The sequence below is a fragment of the Nematostella vectensis genome, chromosome 12 (assembly GCF_932526225.1).
Source record: "Nematostella vectensis chromosome 12, jaNemVect1.1, whole genome shotgun sequence".
NCBI lineage: Eukaryota > Metazoa > Cnidaria > Anthozoa > Actiniaria > Edwardsiidae > Nematostella > Nematostella vectensis.
The window spans coordinates 5,497,359-5,525,256 of NC_064045.1; the positions used below are offsets into that span (position 1 = coordinate 5,497,359).

General features: G+C 42.0%; 1 protein-coding gene across 6 annotated transcripts in view; it reads right to left on the reverse strand.

Annotated features, from left to right (window-relative positions):
• Nucleotides 1-27,898, reverse strand: part of LOC5505605 (DNA-dependent protein kinase catalytic subunit) — a 93,465-nt gene that overhangs the window by 10,625 nt on the left and 54,942 nt on the right. For all 6 annotated transcript variants that reach the window (XM_048720238.1, XM_048720240.1, XM_048720239.1 and 3 more), the window contains 34 exons: nucleotides 26,210-26,383; nucleotides 25,803-25,904; nucleotides 25,530-25,638; nucleotides 25,256-25,357; nucleotides 24,662-24,868; nucleotides 23,960-24,125; nucleotides 22,949-23,067; nucleotides 20,774-20,905; nucleotides 19,929-20,108; nucleotides 19,569-19,653; nucleotides 18,425-18,545; nucleotides 18,214-18,352; nucleotides 17,617-17,691; nucleotides 16,400-16,513; nucleotides 15,797-15,922; nucleotides 15,426-15,524; nucleotides 15,102-15,210; nucleotides 14,459-14,570; nucleotides 13,981-14,040; nucleotides 13,165-13,285; nucleotides 12,410-12,466; nucleotides 11,536-11,665; nucleotides 11,112-11,222; nucleotides 10,144-10,232; nucleotides 8,948-9,113; nucleotides 8,823-8,854; nucleotides 8,141-8,275; nucleotides 6,192-6,314; nucleotides 5,842-5,930; nucleotides 5,208-5,292; nucleotides 4,259-4,432; nucleotides 2,975-3,043; nucleotides 2,751-2,880; nucleotides 2,158-2,225 (listed from right to left, as the gene is read on the reverse strand). In XM_048720238.1, the coding sequence (XP_048576195.1) occupies nucleotides 2,158-2,225; nucleotides 2,751-2,880; nucleotides 2,975-3,043; nucleotides 4,259-4,432; nucleotides 5,208-5,292; nucleotides 5,842-5,930; nucleotides 6,192-6,314; nucleotides 8,141-8,275; nucleotides 8,823-8,854; nucleotides 8,948-9,113; nucleotides 10,144-10,232; nucleotides 11,112-11,222; nucleotides 11,536-11,665; nucleotides 12,410-12,466; nucleotides 13,165-13,285; nucleotides 13,981-14,040; nucleotides 14,459-14,570; nucleotides 15,102-15,210; nucleotides 15,426-15,524; nucleotides 15,797-15,922; nucleotides 16,400-16,513; nucleotides 17,617-17,691; nucleotides 18,214-18,352; nucleotides 18,425-18,545; nucleotides 19,569-19,653; nucleotides 19,929-20,108; nucleotides 20,774-20,905; nucleotides 22,949-23,067; nucleotides 23,960-24,125; nucleotides 24,662-24,868; nucleotides 25,256-25,357; nucleotides 25,530-25,638; nucleotides 25,803-25,904; nucleotides 26,210-26,383 (3,910 nt within the window). The remainder of the gene's footprint in view (nucleotides 1-2,157; nucleotides 2,226-2,750; nucleotides 2,881-2,974; nucleotides 3,044-4,258; nucleotides 4,433-5,207; nucleotides 5,293-5,841; nucleotides 5,931-6,191; nucleotides 6,315-8,140; nucleotides 8,276-8,822; nucleotides 8,855-8,947; nucleotides 9,114-10,143; nucleotides 10,233-11,111; nucleotides 11,223-11,535; nucleotides 11,666-12,409; nucleotides 12,467-13,164; nucleotides 13,286-13,980; nucleotides 14,041-14,458; nucleotides 14,571-15,101; nucleotides 15,211-15,425; nucleotides 15,525-15,796; nucleotides 15,923-16,399; nucleotides 16,514-17,616; nucleotides 17,692-18,213; nucleotides 18,353-18,424; nucleotides 18,546-19,568; nucleotides 19,654-19,928; nucleotides 20,109-20,773; nucleotides 20,906-22,948; nucleotides 23,068-23,959; nucleotides 24,126-24,661; nucleotides 24,869-25,255; nucleotides 25,358-25,529; nucleotides 25,639-25,802; nucleotides 25,905-26,209; nucleotides 26,384-27,898) is intronic.

Below are 27,898 nucleotides of genomic sequence, written 5' to 3' on the forward strand. Positions count from 1 at the left end.
GTGTCGGCCTCACCGCTAGTATGTTAGCGTGTCGGCCTCTCGCCGCTCTAGTATGTTAGCGTGTCGGCCTCTCACCGCTAGTATGTTAGCGTGTCGGCCTCACCGCTAGTATGTTAGCGTGTCGGCCTCTCACCGCTTTAGTGTGTTAGCGTGTCGGCCTCTCACCGCTTTGGTGCGTTAGCGCGTCGGCCTCTCACCGCTCTAGTATGTTAGCGTGTCGGCCTCTCACCGCTCTAGTATGTTAGCGTGTCGGCCTCTCGCAGCTCTAGTATGTTAGCGTGTCGGCCTCTCACCGCTCTAGTGTGTTAGCGTGTCGGCCTCTCGCCGCTCTAGTATGTTAGCGTGTCGGCCTCTCACCGCTTTAGTGTGGTAGCGTGTCGGCTTCTCACCGCTCTTGTGTGTTAGCGTGTCGGCCTCTTACAGCTTTAGAGTGTTAGCGTGTCGGCTTCTCACCGCTCTAGTATGTTAGCGTGTCGGCCTCTCACCGCTTTAGAGTGTTAGCGTGTCGGCTTCTCACCGCTAGTATGTTAGTGTGTCGGCCTCACCGCTAGTATGTTAGCGTGTCGGCCTCTCACCGCTTTAGTGTGTTAGCGTGTCGGCCTCACCGCTAGTATGTTAGCGTGTCGGCCTCTCGCCGCTCTAGTATGTTAGCGTGTCGGCCTCTCACCGCTAGTATGTTAGCGTGTCGGCCTCACCGCTAGTATGTTAGCGTGTCGGCCTCTCACCGCTTTAGTGTGTTAGCGTGTCGGCCTCACCGCTAGTATGTTAGCGTGTCGGCCTCTCGCCGCTCTAGTATGTTAGCGTGTCGGCCTCTCACCGCTAGTATGTTAGCGTGTCGGCCTCACCGCTAGTATGTTAGCGTGTCGGCCTCTCACCGCTTTAGTGTGTTAGCGTGTCGGCCTCACCGCTAGTATGTTAGCGTGTCGGCCTCTCGCCGCTCTAGTATGTTAGCGTGTCGGCCTCTCACCGCTCTAGTATGTTAGCGTGTCGGCCTCTCACCGCTCTAGTGTGGTAGCGTGTTGGCCTCTCACCGCTCTAGTATGTTAGCGTGTCGGCCTCTCACCGCTCTAGTATGTTAGCGTGTCGGCCTCTCACCGCTCTTGTGTGTTAGCGTGTCGGCCTCTCACAGCTTTAGAGTGTTAGCGTGTCGGCTTCTCGCCGCTCTAGTATGTAAGCGTGTCGGCCTCTCACCGCTCTAGTGTGTTAGCGTGTCGGCCTCACCGCTAGTATGTTAGCGTGTCGGCCTCTCGCCGCTCTAGTATGTTAGCGTGTCGGCCTCTCACCGCTCTAGTATGTTAGCGTGTCGGCCTCTCACCGCTCTAGTGTGGTAGCGTGTCGGCCTCTCACCGCTCTTGTGTGTTAGCGTGTCGGCCTCTCACCGCTCTTGTGTGTTAGCGTGTCGGCCTCTCACAGCTTTAGAGTGTTAGCGTGTCGGCTTCTCACCGCTCTAGTATGTAAGCGTGTCGGCCTCTCACCGCTCTAGTGTGTTAGCATGTCGGCCTCTCACCGCTTTGGTGCGTTAGCGCGTCGGCCTCTCACCGCTCTAGTGTGTTAGCGTGTCGGCCTCTCGCCGCTCTAGTATGTTAGCGTGTCGGCCTCTCACCGCTAGTATGTTAGCGTGTCGGCCTCACCGCTAGTATGTTAGCGTGTCGGCCTCTCACCGCTTTAGTGTGTTAGCGTGTCGGCCTCACCGCTAGTATGTTAGCGTGTCGGCCTCTCGCCGCTCTAGTATGTTAGCGTGTCGGCCTCTCACCGCTCTAGTATGTTAGCGTGTCGGCCTCTCACCGCTCTAGTGTGGTAGCGTGTCGGCCTCTCACCGCTCTAGTATGTTAGCGTGTCGGCCTCTCACCGCTTTAGTGTGGTAGCGTGTCGGCTTCTCACCGCTCTTGTGTGTTAGCGTGTCGGCCTCTCACAGCTTTAGAGTGTTAGCGTGTCGACCTCTCACCGCTCTAGTATGTTAGCGTGTCGGCCTCTCACCGCTTTAGTGTGTTAGCGTGTCGGCCTCTCGCCGCTCGAGTGTGTTAGCGTGTCGGCCTCTCACCGCTTTAGAGTGTTAGCGTGTCGGCCTCTCGCCGCTCTAGTGTGTTAGCGTGTCGGCCTCTCACCGCTATAGTGTGTTAGCGTGTCGGCCTCTCACCGCTGAGAGAGTAAGGGTACCTTTTCGTCAAACCCTGCGATATTCACGTGGTATTCAGGCATCGGTTTGCTCTGACCGGTGTACTGACCTGCAGAGAAACATCAATTTACTGAAGTTTTCAATGTTCTGCGAACTCTCACCGATGATTTCCAACAGCTGAAATAGCCCTCTGGCTTCCGTCATTCAAATTTCTTGAAACGTTTTTATTGGCCAGTACTGAAATACATTCTAATCACTTCCCCACTAATCACGCTCTCGTCAATCAAAACGTTCTAAATACAGTTGCGTTAGTTTAAATGACGGAAAGCAAAATGTGGAATAGAAGTTGAACATTATTGACAAGAGCTCGTAGAATATTGTAAATTGCAGCAAACGTTACTGATGAATGCTGTCGCCCCTGATAGCTCGCCCGGTATACGATCATGAAAATACCGGCTTTTGTCCGATCACTGAAGTTAAGCTCGATTGTGCGTGGTAAGTACTTGGATGGGTGATCGCCTGATGTTTCATTTAAAATGGGTGTCATGTGCTGCGGTTATGAAATAACCGGAATGTGTTATGATGTATCACCATACAATCCCCGATATTTATTGCTCCCTACAAGGCCACCTACCCGGCACCTCCAGCTTCTGCGCGTGGGAGTCAGCCTGGAAATTTGTCAACCATGGCGAATACTCCTTGAGATTTCCTGGGGGTTTAGAGACCATCTGCTGTTTAAGTTTCGCGGTCTCTGGTCCAAATTCCTGGAAAAAATAGCATAAACAGGGAATAACAAAATAAAAAAACAACAAAAAAAATAAAAAAGCAAAAATGTTAATCGAGACGTGTTTTTTTTACCTTAAGTGACATATTTACAAGCTTCTCGCCGTCTTTACCGAATATATTCTCAAACCTCGACGCATGCTCCTACAATAGAACAATGCACACATTTCAAATTATGTCTAGTCTTTAGAATCGCCACCAAAACCAACCAAACCCAGAACAAAATATACCAATACTCCTAACCCTGCATACAAAAATCACCGCTCGAAACCGGTATTTTGATAAGTCATCCCCATCATAGATATAATTAAACACCGGGCTGACATAGTTATCATCATAAGAAGACTATTATTGTGGGATAAATCATAGTTATCATCATGAGAAGACTATTATTGGGGGATAAATCATAGTTATCATCATGAGAAGACTATTATTGGAGGATAAATCATAGTTATCATCATGAGAAGACTATTATTGGGGGATAAATCATAGTTATCATCATGAGAAGACTATTATTGGGGGATAAATCATAGTTATCATCATGAGAAGACTACTATTGGGGGATAAATCATAGTTATCATCATGAGAAGACTATTATTGTGGGATAAATCATAGTTATCATCATGAGAAGACTATTATTGGGGGATAAATCATAGTTACCATCATGAGAAGACTATTATTGGGGGATAAATCATAGTTATCATCATGAGAAGACTACTATTGGGGGATAAATCATAGTTATCATCATGAGAAGACTATTATTGGGAGATAAATCATAGTTCTTGCCGACCCTGTCATTCATAGATCTGACGCGCGCACGAATACCCAATCAGAAAGCAGCAAATAGAAGCCAGCGAAGTGCAACCCAAATGTCCCACAAATTGTACATGTCGGATGAGGTCAGCGAGTCCTGCTCGGAGTTATTTTAAATACAGACGTTTATAAGGGTTTTCCTGCGACTTGGAAAATAAAACACAGTAACCTAACATGATGGAAACTTGTCTTGTTGTCCAAGCTTGGTGAATATCTTGTGAGAATGAAGCATCGAAATAGATAACTACGAGTTTGGTTGTTGAATGGAAAGGCACGAATCCAGCACTTTCTACGCTGACCGGAAAATGCTTACTTGCTCGTCCAGATTCGCAGAAAAATATCTCAAACCAATCATTTTCGGCGTCGATTGCCGACTTTTTGTGGGACATTTGTGGGACCACATGGCTGTTATTGCACCATCTCTTTCCTGATTGGCTATTCGTGCGCGCGTGATTGACATGTCGAATCTATGAATTGTCATCATCATCATTATAACAAGAAGCAGCATCCTCGCCATGACATAAATAACAAAAGCTGAAGACTTACCTTGGAGAATTTCTTCCTAAAAGGTCCCATTTCTTCTGCTGCCGGCTGTGACGAGTCTGTAGCTCTGTTGACGCTCGAGTCAAAAAGCTGCTTGTAGATACTACGAAACGCTTCTTTGATGGCCTTCTTGTTTTTTGTTTGAAGTAACTGTTTGATTTCTCCATCGCACCAGTCCTGTGTTTTAATCAAGTGATTACCTAAGGAACGGGTCTCAATAACATACAGGCCATGGAAAAGAGAGTATCCAATTCTACACTCAAGCATCTTGGTTCTAATGAAGTTGATAGAGGATAGTGAATGTCTACCTGTTGATAGATACTAGTAAATCATAAAGCTGATAGATGACATTGAAGGATCTAAGTAATTAAGTTGAAGGGTCTTAATCGGTTACTCTTCTAAATCCTTTTGGATCTTCCGAACAAAAATGTAATCGGAAAATTAACGTTCCAGCTACTACAACTTGTAAAGCTAGACATTCCAAGGACATTAGCTAATTTCTGGCTAGCCACTCATTCACTTTGAAACACGTCTCAAATGCGAACTCCTTTCTCACTAGACCTTCTCCATCTTTCCTCCCACCCCCTAGCATCCCTCGGCTCCCAGTTTTATTCCTCCCCTTCGCATTTGACTAGTACCTGGTCTTACCTCCTGATGATAAACCTTGTGCTAGAATACACGTAAGGTTGCTTTACATTTCGAAGAGCTCTAAGAAATATCCCACCTTTCCATTTTGTAACTCTATATATTTGTTTTTGTCATCCCCTTTCTTGCCATTACACGCCATCATATATGTTCCACATTTTCCTCCCTTCAAGATTATCTATCCACCTAACACACCCCCCCCCCCCACCACCCACCCACCCCAGGTGCTTTGGTACGAATACCCGCTTTCAACCAAAAACTTGTAAAGCTAGACATTCCAAGGACATTCGCTAATTTCTAGCACTACCTTGAAAGCCATTTCGGGGTTATGAAGTTGCTCCAGTGCGGCGATAAAACTGTCCATAAGCGGCGACTCAAGCAACTTTCGTATTCTAAAAACAAACACTCATCAATTCTTACATTTACCATCAGGGGATCAATGGTTGCAGTAAGCCCAAGGTGTTCTTAGTCTATTTCAAGGAAATAAGATATTAAGCTAATATTAGCTATTAGCTAATAAAGTTGTAAGACAAAAGTTTACTGGTAGTCGCAAAAGCGATCTGTCCAAGAGTTCTGGTTGCAAATCAAACAAAATCTATAGTCGCTTTTATGTACATCCAGTGAAAGTGATGTCTTTCCTAATGCTCTAAAATTACATTTTACTACTGTGTATAAAAAAATGTGAATTTTCTAATCAAAATAGTACCATATAATAATAACAGTTTAGCAACCAAAAGAATCGGGTGCATTTTCGCCCAATCCTCGGGTGCCCAGGAAGTCGAGGTCAGCGACATCTCTACCGCCCTACCCCTCCCCCTCCGGGGGCCTTGTTCTCACGTTCTGGCGCCTGTGAACTCGACGCCCTGGCTTCCCGAGGGTGTTTTCGCCCGAGCATTTGTTCGTCGCGCTATTGGTGTGTAATGTGGTAGGCAGTATCTCACCTCTCAACCGCTTTCCTATTGGTGTTACCCTCGGGGCTGCTGTCAAACACAAACTGCTCGCTACTGACCTTGAACGCGTAACACAACGCCTGGCAAACCAAATACAAAATGCATAAGGATGAGAATCATATGAAAGACATAGAGCGCCGGTTCCCAGCGCTAACCCAGGGATAAATACGGTTATCTTGACACTTGATCGGATAAAAAGGGCTTTAGTCCCTGGGTAAGCGTTCACCTTCTTTCCGGGAACCGGCCCATGATGCAGAAACAATTAGTGGTTAAAAACATAAGGGTTTCATGATTCTTGGAACCCGGCACAGGTGTTTTCAACTAGGATCACTATTTATAACCTGAGGGTAGTTTTTCGCGATTTCCGTCACAATTCCGTGAACCGCACGCGCCTCCTTCTTGTCCATCAATGCAACCATCTGGTTGATCCAGCCGATGAACATCCAGCACGGGACAGTCTCCACCTGACAATCAAAAATTATCCAATAGTAACTAGACTTAACATGTCAATCATACACTATCCCATAGGAACCAGACTTACCTTTAAATCAAACCTTATCCAATAAGAACTAAACTTATCCTGTCAATTAAACACTATCTAATAGTAACTAGACTTAACCCTATTCAGACCGGGGGGGGAGGGGGGGGAGGGCTTTTGAGGCCCCCAGAACCTTTGATCTGTAATAATTTTTGAACTAGTAGGGTAAGAGCATTGAAATTCGATTTTTTCTAGAATTTATCTGGGATCAGTTTGGTGTAAATAAAATTTTGAATAAGTCGTTAAGATCAACTATCAATACGACGCGCTCAACGTAAATCCATGTCATATAAACGTTTTATACCAAGTTTTGAAAAAACACAATAAAAAATTACATCTCTATTTTAGGGGGGAAGGGGTGTTTTTTTTCCATTTTTGACCTTCTCGAAATAGTGCTTGTAGAAATAGCAAAAAAACATTAATATCCACCTGAAATCATTAATACAACTTGAAACGAAGATTAAATATTGTCAAAAAGCTTCAGCCACCCAGTTTTTATTTATTAAAATAAATAATTTTCATTAAATCCAAGATGGCGGATCCAAGATGGCGGATGCTGATGTCACATAATTAGCTAAAAATCGTTGTTTTTTTTTAAAAACTAACATCTAAATTTGACAAAATCTTTTTTTATATTTCTCTATTTTAAATAAAAAGTAGAAAAAACATTATTGGAAAAGATATTTAAATTATTACTTTAATTAAGAGTCCAGTTGCAAACTTATGCTATATTAGAAGTACCATGCCAATCAATGACGTCACAGGTGTCATATATTGTTGTCATAGAAACAGTGTCACTAATAATATATGTCTACTGCAAGATTATCGAAAACAGACATACAGAAATACACATCTAAAAAAACAGAAATATTGCCCGTTTCTGCTCACTTAAGTGACGTCACCGTTACGTCACAAAGACATTTTTTTGGAAGAATATCGGTCGCTTTTTGAATACGAACTGATTATGATAACTTATTTGGATTTTGGATGCAAAGGTTTCGAAAGATAGGCTATTCATAACCAAATGTCCTTAAATGACGTCATAATGCCATAGCAACACAATATATTATTTTGTTCCTCTTTGTCAGATAATGATTCTTTGAAAATTTGGTCATAATAGCTCCAATGGTTCAAAAGTTACGGATGCCCCCCCCCCCCCCCCCCCCCCGGCCTGGTCAGAGGAAGCCCCAAAAAGCCCGGTCTGAATAGGGTTAACCTGTCAATCAAACATTATCAAGTTTCAATCAAACACTATTTCATTGGAATTAATTAATTTCATTTAGACGTTCTAAAGTAAAACATTATATTAAAAGCTTAAAATGAGACTTTGTAAACCATTTGGTCAATTTATATGGTGGCCAAATCTTTTCCAATTCTTTTTTTCTTTCAGCAAATCTGAGTGCAGCTCTAATTAAAAAAAACGTTTAAGCTTTTCCGGACTTCTAAAGGCGATCAAAAAATGGGCACTATGAAGTGTTTCGCACTGGCTAAAGGCTGATTTAGACAGCAAGATTTAGTTGTATGCGACCCTTTTACAACTCGAGCCTTAGAGTGTAAATAAGCCTACGACTCCGCTATGATGCTCGACTACAAACGTCGTAGTGTTTAATTCAAGGCATGAAGTAGAAAGGACGCATACGACTAAATCGCGCCGTCTAAATCGGATTTTACTCTTCTTACCCAATCCACGAAAAACAATGATAAGTACATTAAGGAGGATTATAATTTGAGAAAAAAAATCACAAATCAGACCTTTTTGACGAAGCTGTCGAGGGTATGAGGGTAAAGCTCAACTATCTGAAGCAGCCTTGGAAACCGGTTACGGGCCTCCTCTGACCCATGCTCCATTGCCTTCAGCACGTAACGAACTACGAACTCCGGGAAACGCTGGAAAACAAATTCATAGTGAAGACCAAATGGGGAAATAATGAAAGAAGGGCCGTCGCTTTCTACGAACTGCAAGAAAATGAACAAACGACCTGTCTTAGGAGGATTCATCAGCAAGATGGACTCTTGAGATATCTTAACATATAATTCCGTACATCCTACTAGATCTAGCTCACAAAGCAACACTGTCAATCCTCATTGCTCATTTCTAGTGTCCATGCACATAACATTTAATCTTCTTGCGTGTATATCTAGAATAGCCTCCCCTAATCTTCATTTTGAAACCCACCCGGTCCCATCGTATTCATTGTTATTATTTATAATTCCTTATTTTTTGATTTTATTCATTATTGAATTATTTGCTTCTCTTCTTGTATTGGTTGTTACTGTCCTCACATGCCGTTGACAACCCAATTTCGGATGATCTCAATTTTTTTCAGTATTGATGTTTAAAGTTTACTTTTTTTCCGAGCCAGCACAACAACATGGCAACGGAATCATTTCAACATAAAATAATAGCAGAACAAGAAAGGAGTACAAGAAATACCTGGATGTCGATTTCGGGCGCACAATCGGAATCTGAAACAAAAATAAAATATTAATATTACACAATTTTTAAACTAATTCTACAACCAGGGTTTGTTTTAACAACGCAATTCTGGATAAATTTACCATCTTCTTTTCTGCGCAGCGCGCGATCACAGAATGGCACCATTGCCATCATCGCCTCCACCATACAGGTAGTGCTCCCATCACTACTGGAAGTCGCAGCCTGTTTGGCGGCTTTGTTAGCTTCTTGGAGCGAGGTGAAGGAGCGAGTAATCAACTGGCTCACGATCTGTAAGCAAACATTACAGGGACAGTATGATTTATCAACTGGCTGATTTATCAACTTACACAATACAGGAACAATATGATCGATCCACTTAACACAATACAGGAACAATATGATTTATCAACTGGCTGATTTATCAACTTACACAATACAGGAACAATATGATCAATCAACTTACACAATACAGGAACAATATGATCGATCCACTTACACAAAACAGGAACAATATGATCGATCAACTTACACAATACAGGAACAATATGATCGATCCACTTACACAATACAGGAACAATATGATCGATCAACTGACTGATTTATCAACTTACACAATACAGGAACAATATGATCGATCCACTTACACAATACAGGAACAATATGATCGATCCACTTACACAATACAGAAACAATATGATCGATCAACTTACACAATACAGGAACAATATGATCGATCCACTTACACAAAACAGGAACAATATGATCGATCAACTTACACAATACAGGAACAATATGATCGATCCACTTAACACAATACAGGAACAATATGATTTATCAACTGGCTGATTTATCAACTTACACAATACAGGAACAATATGATCGATCAACTTACACAATACAGGAACAATATGATCGATCCACTTACACAATACAGGAACAATATGATTTATCAACTAACTGATTTATCAACTTACACAATACAGGAACAATATGATTTGTTAACTTATACAATACAGGAACAATATAATTTATTATTTTACACAATACAGAAACAAGATGATTTATCAACTGACTCACAAAATACAGGAACAAGATTATCTATCGAATGACTCACACAAACAAGAAAAGATGATTAATCAGATGATTGATATAAATGGGCGACTTCCACCAAGAAATCGCGCGACTTTTTGAGAGCGTACGAATTTGCCACCAAAGAATCACGTAATTCCTTAGTGCAAGTCATCTATTGCAAAGCAACCCCCTTGGCCTGGCTTGCTAAACGTTCCTGGGGTCCATCTTGTCTACAAGTTAGACACACCTTCTCTTGAGAGACGTCTCCGCCGCAGCCACAAGCTTCCCCCAGTCGCTGCATGTTGCTGTCACCAAGAGCTGACAAAACTACACTCTCTGAAGACAGAAGCAGGTAAAAGCAATAGAAAGCTTAAAAGATACTAGATATTTTGAACCTATAATATGAAGAAATCTGGGATTCAATGACCAAATATATTAGAACCTGTTTTAGCTAACCAAAATAAGAAAATAAAACACATGGCTAGAATGGTACATCTATTTTTTTTGCTTTTGTGGACTGAATGATGTGCCCCGACAATATTTGTGTCACATACTCCTTGTCATGTGTCACGTACTCCTTGTCATGTGTCACGTACTCCTCGTCATGTGTCACGTACTCCTCGTCATGTGTCACGTACTCCTCGTCATGTGTCACGTACTCCTCGTCATGTGTCACGTACTCCTCGTCATGTGTCACGTACTCCTCGTCATGTGTCACGTACTCCTCGTCATGTGTCACGTACTCCTCGTCATGTGTCACGTACTCCTCGTCATGTGTCACGTACTCCTCGTCATGTGTCACGTACTCCTTGTCATGTGTCACGTACTCCTTGTCATGTGTCACGTACTCCTTGTCATGTGTCACGTACTCCTTGTCATGTGTCACGTACTCCTTGTCATGTGTCACGTACTCCTTGTCATGTGTCACGTACTCCTTGTCATGTGTCACGTACTCCTTGTCATGTGTCACGTACTCATTGTCATGTGTCACATACTCATTGTCATGTGTCACGTACTCCTTGTCATGTGTAACATACTCCTTGTCATGTGTCACATACTCCTTGTCACGTGTCACGTACTCATTCAAGTAGGAAAGTGGCCATGCCCCAATATTTTCCTAAAGTTTCTGTATCGTGTCCCCCCCTCCAATATTTCGAGGCCTGCTACGGCGCTGTTACACACAGATGAGCTTGTACGTAGCTAACGTTGACCTACCTGCGCCTGCGATCGCATCGGTGAGGATATCAAAGCAGCGGCTCCTCAGAATGTGATGACGTAATGCTATGACCGGGTCATTTGCCAGGGTATTACTGTCAGTGTGGGAATCTGAAGCAGCAATCAAGGGGTTAGGTATAATGACCAGAAAAAAAAATTATGACGGCCACTTTGACAATCAATGATAAATGTACAACTCAATTCCCGTAACGACTTCACTAGCCTGCTAATAGCCGCCACTCATTCGTGGCTATTCAGACTAAATGTTTTGTTTTCGTTATATTGGGGAAAACAAAACATTTCCGAATAAGCCCGAATGAGAGCCGGCTAGCAGGCTACGACTTCACAGTTGTCAGTTGAGAGGATCGAAACGAAAAAAAATCCGAAAGGGCAATCGTTTTGTAAGAGTACATCGATGGCTTACCCAGCTTGCTCACGGTACTCAACGCAGTCTGTACAGCGTCAATCGCCATGAGTCCATGCGCTTTCTTCTGTTGTGTGACGGCGTAAGCGTGGGTCCACTTCACGTGAAGGTTCTCGTCCCCATGCAAGACCTACCATGTGGGCAATGTGAGCAAATCGCTTGACCAGACAAACAGCACCGCTACGACGTGTGATTTTTAAACAAGCGCCTGCATTTTGTTTTGCTCGCGCATTTTAAATACACGCGCGCTCAATCTTTCAGTTGCTTTTAGACACTGATGGAGAGGCAGTAGCTTCGAAACGTCTGTATTTTAACATCGTTAGCGGTGTAAACAAACATTTGAACGTATTATAACGTGAATTTCCCAGCGCTACCAGCCCTAATCAACACCACGTTGAATTTTTACCTGTGATTTTTAAACAGCGAGAAGAGAAACGGGTCCATCTTAGCAATCAGGTGTGATTTTCATTTAACCAATATTTCAACAATTACCACAAAAACCAAAAGCTTATCTTGGATGGCCAGGATGGAAAAGAGTTTTATAACGAGCTAAAAAGTATTGCACTTTTTGTACTTAACAGGCGTCCTAAATTTGCAAAATATGACAAAGTTCTTATCTTGTCAAATGTTAGCCTGTAATGCAGGCGTTTACCCGGTGATTTTATAGCGAAATACCGGCCTCGAGCGATTCGTGGCGATTGAGCAAAAATGAAAAAAGGCCTCCTCCCCCCTCGTTTTTCATTTTTGCTCAAAATCCAAGATGGCGGCTATAAAACACCGGGTAAACGCCTGTTTAGTCAAATCTGCACCTCGCTGACATTCAAAGCGTGTTTAAAACATTGCCTCAACGGAGCCTTAGGTACGATATACTCACGTCTTTGATGGATTTGAGGGATTCTCGTAGATACCGATGAGCAACCGGGAAATTGGACTGGAAAGACAAAACAAATGTGGAAAACGTTATCATACTTGAACAAGTTACATGCTTTTTGTGACTAACCCTTAGGCTCGATTCATACGTTAGATTCTGCCGTGCAGAATCTAATTGTTATATGTAATAGTTGATCTAAAATCTAATAGTTCAACGAATAATTCCATTCGACAAGAGAGAATTGAGTTCAGCAAGGCACTAAGCGCGACTGCAGTAGTCGTGCTGCACGTCAAAAGCACGACACCGATTCAAACGTCGATTTTTTGATGTACAAAATCAAATACCATATATTTTTTATTTTATTTTGTGCAACAGAAACTCTGTATCAAAACTCAACTTTTATTCACAATAAATTAAGCGCGACTTATTTAGTACTACGTCTGAATCAATCTTGAACCCAATCTATTTGTGTCGATACAAATTGAAAATTAGATTCGGCACGACACGTATAAACCGGGTCTTACTTATACATTAGCTATGTAATCCTTGTAATCTCAATGCATTACTAAATAATTTTGGAGTGAGACTATCCTAGAGCCCGTGATGCCAATTGTATTTTTACACACAATGGAAGAATGCAAGAGGTCAACATAGAGAAGAGTTAGTACCTAAAGTTAGTCCTAAAGCCAGTGCTTGTAGAAGTGTCAAATGTACTAGGCAACGCACAAAGCGCATTCTCGTTTGCTGTTTAACTTTACCTGTTCTCTGGCGGCTTGGACCATTTTGAGCTGCAGAGCGACTTCCTCTCGAGTGATTCTTTCTCTAAGCGCATCAACACTAGGGCAAGACCACTCCCCATCAACATCCATAGAGTCGGGCCTATAAACACATACAGTCAGGCCAAATATTCTTCTTTAAACGCACAGTCAAAAGAACATGAGCCATTGGTCCCTTATAATAAAAATAATAGTAATAATAACAACAACAACAACAACAACGGCGGCAACAACGACGACTACGATGCTGGTGATGATGATGATGACGACGACGATGCTGGTGAAGATGATGATGATGACGACGACGACGACGACAATGATGATGAGAACGAAAATGGCTAGCCAGTTTCACATGGTTTCCCTGTATGCCTAATTCCAAGCACACAAGCTTACATCAATTCTCAAGTCTTAATTCCAGTACACCAGTTTCTCTTGTGAAAGAAAATTATCAAGACCATGTCAAGATGTTTAGCTTGCTCAGTCACAATTACGTTGGACAAACGTACTAAGGATGTAAATTAAAATGTGAGCTTCAATTTGGGACAAATTTTAAACATACGTACCAGTTATAATCTCCTAGGGCTCAGGAAGAAACAAAAACAATAAAAGATTTTTCCATGTTCTCGCAGTACCGATAACTTTAAACCAAGACTCGCACTGTATTTTTGCCTCCAATGACCAGCGGGCACAGTGGAATTCGAAACTGGACAATTGGTCCGCTGGCTTGCATTATTTAGGTTGCATCGAGAAAGTTGACTCCTGTTTCAAGTGTGATTATAATGGCTATGAGCTACTTACCTGCTACCGCCTCCATTCACCATCTCAAATCTCGCGAAAAATTTGCTCATGTAGACAGACCTGTGACATATGAACAGACACTTACTGAATCTTGGCATGTGTATAATGAGTTGAATAGTTTAAATAATATAAAGTGCTCTGGTGAAGAGGTAGTACCGTCGACACGCCTACCAACCCTTTCTAGATTAGATCTTCGCATCTCTCTAGCTTTACAAAACTCGAATTCATAAAAGCAGCCTGCATTAGCAACTCCTTGTCATTATATATTTTAATGAGCGTGTTTGAAAATTACTTAGGCCACGGAGGTTTGAGTCGGACTTGTTTTCTTCATCCTCAGCAGGTCCGTCAAACATTTGAAACACAAAAGTTATAATCCCAATACTTTACGAAAATCAAACATACATGGATTCATTAGAATGGGTCGTTTCTGATGCATTATGGGTTGGCTGATTGTAGAAGCAGTATCTAATTGGCACACCTGTTTGTGATAACGTCATCCCAGACGCTGATTGGATGGAGTTTAGAGTTGGGAAAGCGCACAGACCACCGGGAGAAAAGGTCTTCCAGCGCTCCTGTTCCGCAAAAGTTCTCTGCGTAATAAACATGAATTAAAGCCGCATTGTCACCAGTTTACTTCCGGTCGATTACGTAACAATATCCGATGATTTTTAACGGAAAACGCGAAAAATATTTCAAAATATTGAAAGCAGAGTGTTTATTGGAAGTTTCCTTGAGGATCTGATTGATAATTTAGAGCGGATGGCCTGTTTAATATATCGGATTTTAATAGATTCTTTTGTCTTTTAACGGTTGAGGTTTCCGTCGGACCTGCGGAAGTAAACTGGTGACAATGCGGCTTTAATCGAGTTCAAAAATAACAAAACATCACGCAAAGTTTCGATGGCATGTGTTGATCAAAAGCAATCGATAATGTGTAAGTGCGTTTCTGTTCTGTATGCAAATAAAGATTTCATTGTCGCTGCTTAGTTGTACTGTAGCATAGCTGTACCAGCTCTTTTTCATCAAACAAAATAAGGAACATCAAAAAGGTGAGCTTTAGTGAAAGAAAGGCTGGCTCCCTTAGGCAATGAAACCCTAAAAACTTTTTTTTAACAGTTTACCTTCTTTAACCACGAATTCTAAGAATTCCTGCATTTCCGTGATTTTCTGTATCGACTGAAGCTTGGAAGCTCGACTGCTGACCATCATGGAACTCAGCCCAGACCAGTCCTGGAACAGATAGCGTGTGACGTCATATTGCGATGACAACGGGGTACCATGAGACATCACGATGTCATGACAACGGGGGTACCATGTGACATCATGACGCCATGCCAAAGAAAATACCATGCGACATAATGCTGCCATGACAACGGGGTGGTACCATTTGTTATCATGACTGCATGCAACGGGGATATCCTGTGGAGCATTGACAATCATCTCACCTTGAGAAACGCCTGGAAGCAATTAGTCACGTGATATCGTGCGCGACCGTAGTCGTCCCGAAGAATGAAGAGCAAAGCCAAGTCATCCCCATATCGGCTCTGTAAAAGCCAAGCAATTAGCAAACCACTACAAGAGATTTTACAACTGCCAATCAAATAGCAAGCAATTGCAAATTATTCTTAAAACAAGCCAACAAATAAGCAAACAACTTATATGACAATGAAAATGATACGCAAGGAACAGCGAAGCAAACTTTGATTAACAGATATCATATTAAATTCTCTATAGTGAGAATATCATAGTTTCAGTAAAATATAATAAAATCTCACAGGTGAATTCAATTGTTTAAAAGATTTCCAGCTGTAGTTACCTCTAGAAAAGCTTTCCTCTCTTCATTCATCATGGAATGCCTCAGAAATTCCAGGAAACAAGGCCTTTCTTCTCCCTCGCAGATCAACTTGATACTACTGCGCATGATGAAAGGTAGGTAGTGTTCCTAAAGAACATTCCGAGAAATCATTAGTAAGTTGCGCTGGTGGGTTGCGGGTGGAAGTTCCGAGAAAAGCATTAACCAATTGCACATCAAAGAAGGAAGTGATGCGGGGGCGGGAGTCCCGAGAAAAGCATTAGTAACTTGCTCTTTAAAGAAAGAATGCCTTTAAAGGGAGTGGAATAGTTCCAAGAAAATTATTAGTAACTTGCTCTTTAAAGAACGAAGTCATTGAAGGGAGTGGAATAGTTCCAAGAAAAGCATTAGTAACTTGCTCTTTAAAGAACGAAGTCATTGAAGGGAGTGGAATAGTTCCAAGAAAATTATTAGTAACTTGCACTTTAAAAAAGGAAGTGATAAGGTGGTGGTGGTGGTGGTGGGGGGGGGGGGGGGGTTAAGAAATTTAAGCAAACACGTTTATAAACGAAACATGGCAAATCAGAAGTTTAACGTTTTTCTTCTTTGGCTAGGTGTCGTACAAACCTGCAAGTACGTATCTGTCCAGATCTTGTCAAGATCCGGCGGGTTTCCCTCGTCATCCACACCCGTTTTTGAGTACTCCTCCAAATCCCCCCACTTGGCGAGGTTAGCGAAGCACTAGGAATAGAATCAATTATGAGTTGAGTGCTAAGACTGGAAATACGCGACTAAAAGGTCCTCTAAAGTCATCGCTAAGGCCCGATTCATACGTCGCGCTCTTGACGTGCCAAATCTATTTGTACCGACACAAATACATAATGATGATGATTACGACGACGATGGAGATGATAATATATAATAATGGTACCCGATTAACGAAAAGGTCCACTAAAATCATCGCTAAGGCCCGATTCATACGTCGGGCTCTTGACGTGCCGAATCTATTTGTATCGACACAAATACATAATAATAATGATGATGACGACGACGACGACAACGATGAAGATGATAACATATAATAATGGTACCCAATTAGCGAAAAGGTCCACTAAAACCATCGCTAAGGCCCGATTCATACGTCGGGCTCTTGACGTGCCAAATCTATTTGTATCGACACAAATACATAATGATAATGATAATGATGATGATGACGACGACGACGATGAAGATGATAACATCTGAGGCTCATCCATGAGGCTCTTCGTCCTCTGATTCCAGAGATAAATAGCTGGGCCGTGAGCAGGAGCAATTCACTACACTTCCACGGTTTTTTTAAACGTCCCATTTACATTGTGAGTCAAACCTTTAGGAGAAGGGACCTCGGTTGGGTGTCTCATCCGAAAGACTTGAACAGGACAAACAAGTTCAACCCACTTACACAATTGGGCTCAACGTTGATCCAAAGGTCGCACAGAATGAGCCGCGCTCAATAGGTTGCGTGTATTCAAAGTTGAGTTGATGTGATTTGCTAATGCACCAAGGTAAAACAAATACTTGACTTAGCACATCAAAAGCTTGAATGTCGTGCTACAGGCGTGGACGTATTCAGCGCCGTGCCGTGCTTAATTGATTCAAAGGTTGATCTGTCCATTTGCCCGATCCAAACAATCTACAGCACGGCATGAGCGCGACGTATGAGCCAGGCCTAATCTATCCCAGTTAACCACGTCTATATTTACGCTTCTTAAAAACGTATGATAAAAAATGACAATATTAGTATTATTAACGAAATTCCTATTGTAATCATGTTAAAATGGAATCAAGAGAGAGATGCCCCAGACCTGCATTCTTGCGTCATCCCAAAGGTCCTCCTCTTGTTGCTGGGGCTTGCTCGACCAATCATCACAAGACATGGCCTGAAAATAACAACTAAATATAAACCAATAGACAATCTATGCTTGTTCGATGTGTCTATGTCACGTTAAATAAGGCCCAGATCACTTTATCTTGACATCGAAAAATCGAGAATTTCTTTAAACGATACCTCTATCTTTTATACTGTCATCTTTTCTTCAGGCACAGGGCCCTAAAAGTAAGTGGGGCCGAAACGAAATTCAGAGACAATTTGGGACGCGCCTCGTGACTCCACAACATCATAAGGTGACGAATATCGTGGTATGGTAAAAAATCGTGGTATACCACGAATATTGTGGTATGGTAAAAAAAAAAACTTACCACGGAAAACTATGGGAAACTTGTTAAATTACCTATTCTGATATAACTTATCCAACAGACATTTTTTATCTACTGTGTAGTTTTAAGACACTTAATTTGGAACAAACCAGTTTTTAAACACGACTTGTGGTCAGGTGTCAATAACCTTTCTATATTATAATATACCAGACTAATGCTTTTGCAGAATCAAGAGCCAAATTTACCTCATTGTAGATTTTAAGCGCCTGCGCATAGTCTCCACGAGCTTCTGCCTCCAGTGCAAGCCGGGTAATAGGCTTGGTTCCTATGTGGTCACTGAATATCCCATGAAGCACATCAAACTCCTCCACGGACCGGTACAACCTGTTATACGAGTTTCCATGAGCAACAGAAACTAGACATACCGCATTCATTGTTCCAAGTTATTGAACTTACTTTGCCAGCTCAAGCCAGGCAGCAGTGGTGTCTGAGCTCGGAGAATGCTCAGTGCGCATGCGCTTATGGCTTTTAGGCTCCGCCTCCTGGGACAGCAGTTGCTTCTCAAGCAACAAAATACCTGCACGTGAGCAACATAGAACAACACGTGCACGTGAGCAACATAGAAAAACACGTGCACGTGAGCAACATAGAAAAACACCTGCACGTGAGCAACATAGAAAAACACGTGAAAACATGAAAAACACGTGACAAAGACGCAAGAGAATAATATCACGTGCACCAGTGATAACAAAAAAGGAAATTGTTACAGGAAGAGGTATAAGATTATAATAAGTAACCGTTACAAGTTAATAAGTTATAATTGAGATGTTGGTAGTCATAAAAGTAAAATAGATGGGGAAATCTATAGCCCATTTTGTCCATTATTGTCCTGGCACGGATTAGTCGACTATTCTTTTTCGGTTATTTCGTTTATCTACAAAAATGACATTAGCAATTCGTAACGAAGGGCAAAAAAGGTTGCTATTACCCATAGGTTATTCTTACCCATAGGTTACTCTTACCCATAGGTTACTCTTACCCATAGGTTACTCTTACCCATAGGTTACTCTTACCCATAGGTTACTCTTACCCATAGGTTACTCTTACCTATTGGTTACTCTTACCCATAGGTTACTCTTACCCAAAGGTTACTCTTACCCATAGGATACTCTTACCTATTGGTTACTCTTACCTATTGGTTACTCTTACCCATAGGTTGCCCTTACCCATAGGTTGCCCTTACCCATAGGTTACTCTTGCCCATAGGTTACTCTTACCGATAGGTTGCTCTTACCCATAGGTTACTCTTACCCATAGGTTACTCTTACCCATAGGTTACTCTTACCTATTGGTTACTCTTACCCATAGGTTACTCTTACCCAAAGGTTACTCTTACCCATAGGTTACTCTTACCTATTGGTTACTCTTACCCATAGGTTGCCCTTACCCATAGGTTACTCTTACCCATAGGTTACTCTTACCCATAGGTTGCTCTTACCCATAGGTTACTCTTACCCATAGGTTACTCTTACCCATAGGTTACTCTTACCTATTGCTTACTCTTACCCATAGGTTACTCTTACCCATAGGTTACTCTTACCCATAGGTTGCTGTAGGCTTGCAAGGGACGCCGTGCTCACAGAAGATGGTTGAAGTTTTAACATTGACTTGTGGTAACAGATATCCTAGAAATAGACCCTCACAGGTATAAACACTGCTTCACCTTACTAAAATATTATATCGAATAATATATTATATACTAATATTATACTCTTCTACAGAGTAAAAACAAGTTAAAAAAAAACCTTGAATATACTGGCAGAGCCTGGCTATACTAGGAGTTATGTCGAGCGTGACATGTTTACAAAGGCCTTTCCTGTGCTACCAGATAAGCGAAATACATTTTGTCGTACTGTCATGACAGTAGCGGCCCCAAGGACGGATAAATAGCATTACTTACCTCGATGCACGATATGAATGGCGGGTAGAACTGCGTCGATGACGTCATGATATTGTCAAGTGCGCCCTGTATGTCGGTCACGGTTTTCTCTGCATCTTGTTCGGTCAGTTTCTCGTCCATCTGGCTGAGAATGGCTTGTACCAGGACGCTGAACAGCTGCTTTGCCAAAGTGCTGTCACACTAGGGTAGAAACATATCGTTATAATAACATCACAATGGGGGACTTGAGCTAAGAGATCACGTGACCTTTCTGGGTGGCAATTCAAAACAAAATAATCCTACAAAAAAATAAGAACTTACTAAAGCCGTTACGCCAGAGAACGACGAAAAAAAAACTTAAAATGAAACTAAACCTTTTCTGAAAAAAAATAATTCAGTTTTTTATTTCGTAAGCTCTGAACAATATGCTTTTTGTAGCTGTTGTTTTGCTGCTAAAAGCCTGACCGCGCGCTAGTTTGGCACCCAAACAGTCACGTCATCTCTTAGCGCAAGTCCGCTATTGGCATCAACCAGTTGCTGCTTATTCTTCACCATCATGTTCGGCATCATCATTTCAAATATTACCACAATCATCCTTTACCAGCACTCTTCAAAACATAGTATCTTCACCTCTATGGTAACCATCAGTGGAGGGTGACTTCCCACCTTGCCAGCCACCACAGGCAGCCCTCAACTCTGGGGATGTGTTATACCTTTCGCCACTTGTATCCCCAGAGTCTGAGAGATTCCACAGGTATACCGGTGGTCTGGGGACAAGTTTCTGGCGTGCCCCGGTAGCCATGGTGATATGTTACCCATGCAACTGCCAACGTAAGCCCGAAAGTCGAGTCTGGGGCACGTTTTACCTGAGCGACTGCCTGTAGCGGTGCTATCAGTTCTGAATGCTTGATTTGAACGTCCGGTAGATCGCCAGCTCGGTATCTTCGGTACATGACGACCTGGCTCTCTCTGGCTGCCTTCAGGCGGCTCTGGGTTTGCTGCGAACATACAATCATCGCTAAGCACTGGCCAATACAAACACATGGTAAAAAGCAAGCCATTTAGAATAATTTGTATTTATCAGTTTCTGACATTTTTTTCTAATTCGACAAAGTACCAAAGTAATAAATAACAATGTATGAATCAACACAAGGTTGAAAAGGTATGTTAAACGCCTGTGTGAAACAGAGTAGTTGAGCTGACTTTTCGAGCATTAGCACTTTGTCGTAGGGCTACCGACGAAGTGCTAACGCTCGAAACGTCAGTGCAACTACTCTGTTTCACAGAGGGGTTCAACATACCTTTTCAAAATTGCGTTGATTTATACCTTGTCTATACCACTCCTACGCTGACCATCTAGTTTTTCTACAGCTTGTCTGTAGTCTTTCTAGTTATACCATAATACATTCAAACTCGCGATATTCGACTTAAGCTCTAACGTTTACTCCAAACAACTAGTATCTTATAGAAGCTTGTGAGATGCAGATTATTTTTTTTAAATTACAGCTTTGCGAATCCACTAAGGCTCGCGTAACAGACAAGAAAGTATTCTAAAACTCAAGTGACAACAAGCCGCCATGAATACAACTCGACATGAATATGATCTCAAACTCGCGATGCTCGACTTGAGCTAACGTTTACTCCAAACAACTAGTATCTAATAAAAGCTTGTGAGATACGATTATTTTTTTTAAATTACAGCTTTGCGAATCCACTAAGGCTCGCGTAACAGACAAGAAAGTATTCTAAAACTCAAGTGACAACAAGCCGCCATGAATACAACTCGACATGAATATGATCTCAAACTCGCGATGTTCGACTTAAGCTCTAACGTTTACCCCAAACAACTAATATCTAATAAAAGCTTTTGAAATTTGTAAATTACTGCTTGGTTACGGGTAAAACATTTATTATGTACGAAACATGTAAAAATAGTTAACAATAAAAACAAGTGAAAAAAATAATAATTTGTTGTCTTCTTGTTTTGCAGCATCAAATGCATGGAGGATTTGAGTTGAGTTAAAATTATATAACATGTTTGTAGCCAGCTATACTGCAATAAAACGTGTCGGCGAAACGTCTAAGCTTGTTGGCGAACCGGTTTGTCGGCAAATAAACCGCAATTTAATAAATTTTGGGAAGCTGATCATCCTCATGGCAGCTTGAATGCTGAAATACGAGAGCGCATATACAGAGTCAAAGGCTTGGGCACCTCTAGCGGCAGCCATACTACTTAGGTCTGACCGCGGAACAAACCTACACCTGCATTTTTGCATTTTGTCTATTTTGCCGTTTCAGTATTTGTGTGGTTGCATTTATTTTGAAAAAATTATATCAGACCCTTTTTTTTCTTGCAATATGGATTTGTTAGCGACACGCGAGCGAAAGCCCATTGACGATTGTTGGTTTGTTAACCTTGTTAACCATTGCGAAGTTAAAATCATTTTTATACATGATTTTAAGCAAAAAGAAAGGGATGTGATATGTTATTAAGTAAATATGTTTTTTTCTCAAATGAAAAAAACTCGTACCAGACTACAGAATTTTTGAGTGATACGGAACTATGCCCGCTGCTACGGAACTACTCCCACACTCCCAAATCAAATGTAAAAATTTGTAGTCTTTCTGTACATATTATATGCATAAGTAAATTTGTAGTCGTCTTAGAAAAAATCATGAGCATTGGGCCCTCCGCAAAAAAGATAGAGCAATTTTTATATAAAGTGATACGGAACAGGTCATCGTACTGTACACCAGCTTTAGCAGCTTTACTAGCTACACCAGTGAAACGTAATACGTCAGCTTCACTAGCTCAACTGCTACACTAGCTTTAATGGTTTTACCTGTTACACCATCTTCACTAACGTCACCAGCTACAGTAGCTACATTTGTTACACTAGCTACATCTGCATGCAATCGCTATATTCGATGCGGTGAGCTTAAACTCACTCGTCAGTAGTTGAGCTTCGATGCTCATATCTCTAGGGTGTGTTAGAGAGGCGAGAGCGAGAGGTGAATATAGAACACCAAGGGTTTGTTACCTGCAGCATTTGCCGTTTCTTTTCGTGCATTCTTATAAAATACTGCCTGTCCTTCGTCTGGGAGTCCTTGGTAAAGCGACGCTTGAGTCGGAGGATCTCCTGCTGCTGAGAACCCATTGCTGGTGTTGGAAAACACAGGATGTGAATATTAAAAGTAGAAAAAAAAAGTCAGCAAAGATCTAAGCCTCATATGAAGAAAACGTTGTCGTTTTGAGGGACTGGTCCCGAGGACTATTAGTTTCTTTTCAGATACTTTCTCCATTGACTTAAGATGGTCACAGTCACTGTTTTTTTCCTTTGTTTCTTCTGATTACAAGTCATAAAGTTTACGAAGCACCTGCGGTACGGTACCCTTAAAAAAAAACAAGAATCGTGCAGTTTTTCCATATAAGGAATATATTAGTTTCCTTATATGAAAGTGACCGCGTTTGGCAAAAACGACAATTTTTGGCTGAATTTTCTTGATATGTCATGGCATGTGGTAGTCATAAAACAGAGGTTTCAAATAAAGTATTATTATATGCATCCTTGGCGACCCAGGGCAAACTAAGTCGAAACGAGCGCTGAGCGTAACGAGCGCGAGCCGGAAGCGGACTGGGGTTACGCTTGTTTATGCCTAGTGCACACTAGCGACATATCGACATAACGACATGGGCGCGCGCACTCTTATCTTCGACATAACGACATAAGAGAAAAAACATGTTTTTTCCTGGGTCCCCGAGGATGTATTATATGTAAAACTAAATTAAAAGCGGCAATGTCGCCAGGTTACTTCCGGTCGGTTACGTAGCAATCTAAGAATATTTAACGCAAAACACGAAATATATTTCAAAATTGTAAAAGCAGTGTGTGTCTATTGAAAGTTTCTTTGAGGATGTGGCTGATAATTTAGAGCGGATGGCCTGTTAAATAGCGCGTATTCTAATAGGTTCTTTTGTCTGTTGTCGGTTGAGGTTTCCGTCGGCCCACCGGAAGCAAACTGGTGTGATTGCTGCTTTATTTCTTTCTTACCTGGGGTGGCCTGTTGGGAGTCTGATTGAGTGGGGGCAAGCCGACGAGACCCAAAATCGTGTGGTACAGGTTTGAGGCTCCTCTGAGATGCCCTGGGTTTTGTTCCGAATAGGAGCGAGGACTGGGCCTCAGAAGAGCCAACCGTGAAGGACTGGACAGAGTCAGCCTAGGGACAAAACAATCGCAAGAGGTTGTATACAAGGCAATTGTTGATCTTCTCTCTATACGACTTGTTATTTTGGTTTTATTTTGAAAATTGAAACATTTTATCACCTCATCTTATAATCTATAGGTTTATCTCCTAATCTTTAGCAAAAAAAAGTGAGCCGTTTTTATTGTAGGATTTATTCATTTTAACAGTTGAAGTTTCAAGTTAATTTTCATAACAAAAAGGCAGCACAATGAGTCTCGGATTGTTATAATAAAATTGGAGGAAAGGTGTTATATCAAATTAATTCTTATTTAAAAGTTATGAACTAGCTTAGTCTACTTTGAAACAGCTCCCCAAAAAGTTCGTTTCCAATTGGTGATAATCAAACAAACGCCTTTGATTCAACTGCACTCTCATTTGGTAACAACCAGACAATAATTCCTTGAAAATATGATGAGATAACGCTTTTGGGTACAGCCCTACCCCCTTTCCCTTTTCACCTCCCCCCCCCCCCCCCCCCCCCTCCACTCTGCTCCTCATTGCATCTCTACCTGGCTGCTTGGATTCAGCCAGTCGAACGCCTGCGTCAGGCCCTGATCCATGGTAGGGGTGAACTCCACCCTGAATTGCGTAGCTCTGAGCGCACCCGGCTCGAGTGAGCCCCCCTGGGAATGGCTCTGGGTGCTTCCTTGTGTAGCGGCAAACAGGGGGGTCATGACAACGTGCCTCTGCTGCCATGAGTAGTCGATTGGGTATTCCTGAAGAGAGAGTACGAGTTTTTACAAGCCTGTTCCCATGCCTCCAGTAGAACTGGGTATAAAAGGCCAAAAGGTAATGAAGTGAGTTATTTGACTGTGCAAATTTTGTGTATTTTAACTTTCGTGATTGCTTTTGGAATGTGTACAAAACAATACGACGTGGGCTAATGAAACTCCATCAGTTTCCCAAATCATCAGTTGAATAAAATCAATGAATACTTTACCTAAAAACTTACAAACTCAGAGAGGCTGCTCAAACATAGGTCTTAAAATGCTGTACCTCAAACTTGCACTTTCAGAGAGGTTGCTCAAACATAAGTCTCATGTACCTCAAACTTGCACTCTGAGAGAGACTGCTAAAACATTAGTCTTATTCAAACGCTGTACCTCAAACTTGCACTCTGATAAAGGCTGCTCAAACATGAGTCTTTCGAAGTCCGGACTAAACGAGGTCAAGTGGAGTACCAAGTTCGTTGTATAGCTCAAGTACTGAAAAGGGATGACATAAGTTAGACATACCATAATTGACTTCATTGTCGAATTTACTGGGAAGCCAATAGTCCGGTTATAACTGACAACCCCCCAAAAAAGAAAGGGTAACAGGAGAAAGAACCAACAGAGTTATCAGAGTTAAAGTACACGGCGCTGAATCGCATCTCACCTGTTGCTCAGTGTTAGTTGAATACATGGCACGTAGGACATCAACCAGTCTTTCAAGGGTAGTGTTGGGAAGTCGTGTCTCGTCACTCCAGAAATTCTGCAGCTTTAGTCTGAATTCAAAGAAAATATATAGAATATACACCACGCGCCTTTATTTTTGTTGCATCTGTTAGTTGTATTAACTGGTCGTACTAGAGTATTTTGTTGTAGTCTATTTTTCTTAATCAGGAGTCTTTAAAATATCCTTATTATAGATAATGCAAAGCGGTCATACTTGAGTATTTTGTTGTCATCTGCAAGCCCTCGTAGAAGGTAGTCTTTAGCAGTGGCAAGAATCTCTTCCGACCCCTCCTCGTTACGGAATGTTTCGTCTGATCTAAAAAGCATTCATTGAAAAAAAGTATTTTTTTAATATTATGAGTGAGCTACGCCGAAGCTGTTGTTTCTGATAAGTGTTGGGCAGTACCTCCAGGTTATAACTGGGTGCCTGTACCCATTAACAACGCTACTGACTCAAACTTACTCACCTTTTAACAGGGGTTACTTTCAGGATTCGTTGGAAAAGAGCTTAGGACTTAAGTTAGCATTTCCAAGGTCTTTCAAGGGGGTTCCAGGAAGTCTCTTCGGGGAAGGTTGTCTCAGGAGGTTTTTTTACGGGAGTACATTTTCAGAGATTCTCACCTGTAGGTATCATAGACCCACATGAAAATATCATACATCAGTTCCCGGCATGCAGTGCTAGAGCTGGTTGCCATGGTAGCGATGGAGGGCACCACATACTCAATCTCACTCATCTTCAGTTTTTCCAGGAGACCCTGGATAATCTTGAGTAATGCGACTTGCACACCTTCATCCCTAAGAAAAACAAAGAAACAGTCCAATCAACGTCGCTGCATTTTGGAAGCTCCTCTACATGTCTGCCTGCCTGTCTGTCAGTCCGTCCGTACGTCCATCCCCACCCACCTCCCCACGTCTGTCTGTTATTCTGTCTGTCCGTCCATCATTCATTCTACCTGTTTCTGTCAGTCCAGTCGTCCTTTCGTCCTTCTGAATGACTGGGTCAGAAGGAGAATGCAGTGTACGATGTCATGTGCTCGAACATGGCAATGAGCCCTTTGCTATGCCATACCTGTGCCCGAACTGGCAATGAACCATTTGCATTACAATACCTGTACTCGAACATGGCAATGAGCCCTTTGCTATGTCATACTTGTGCACGAACATGGCAATGGGCCCTTTGCTATGCCATACTTTTGCTAGAACTGGCAATGAACACTTTGCTATGCCATACTTGTGCTCGAACTGGCAATGAACCCTTTGTTATGCCATACTTGTACCCAAACATAGCAATGAGTCCTTTGCTATGCCATACTTGTCGAACATTATATTGAGCCCTTTGCTATGCCATACATGTCGAACATTACATTGAGCCCTTTGCTATGCCATACATGTCGAACATTACATTGAGCCCTTTGTTACCCCCTACCCGTGCTCGAACATAGCAATAAGCCCTTTGCTATGCCATACATGTCGAACATTACATTGAGCCCTTTGTTACCCCCTACCTGTGCTCGAACATAGCAATGAGCCCTTTGCTATGCCATACATGTCGAACATTACATTGAGCCCTTTGCTGCCATACCTGTGCTCTAACATAGCAATGAGACCTTTGCTATGCCATACATGTCCTCGAACATTACATTGAGCTCTTTGTTACCCCCTGCCCGTGCTCGAACATAGCAATGGGCCCTTTGCTATGCCATACATGTCGAACATTACATTGAGCGCTTTGCTATGCCATACATGTCGAACATGACATTGAGCCCTTTGCTATGCCATACCTGTCGAACATGACATTGAGCCCTTTGCTATGCCATACTTGTGATCGAACATGACATTGAGCCCTTTGCTATGCCATACATGACCTCAAACATGACATTGAGCCCTTTGCTATGCCATACATGTCGAACATTACATTGAGCCCTTTGCTATGCCATACATGTCGAACATGACATTGAGCCCTTTGCTATGCCATACATGACCTCAAACATGACATTGAGCCCTTTGCTATGTCATACATGTCGAACATTACATTGAGCGCTTTGCTATGCCATACATGTCGAACATTACTTTGAGCCCTTTGCTATGCTATACATGACCTCGAACATTACATTGAGCCCTTTGCTATGCCATACATGTCCTCGAACATTACATTGAGCCCTTTGCTATGCCATACCTGTCGAACATTACATTGAGCCCTTTGCTATGCCATACCTATCGAACATTACATTGAGCCCTTTGCTATGCCATACATGTAGAACATTACATTGAGCCCTTTGCTATGCCATACATGTCGAACATGACATTGAG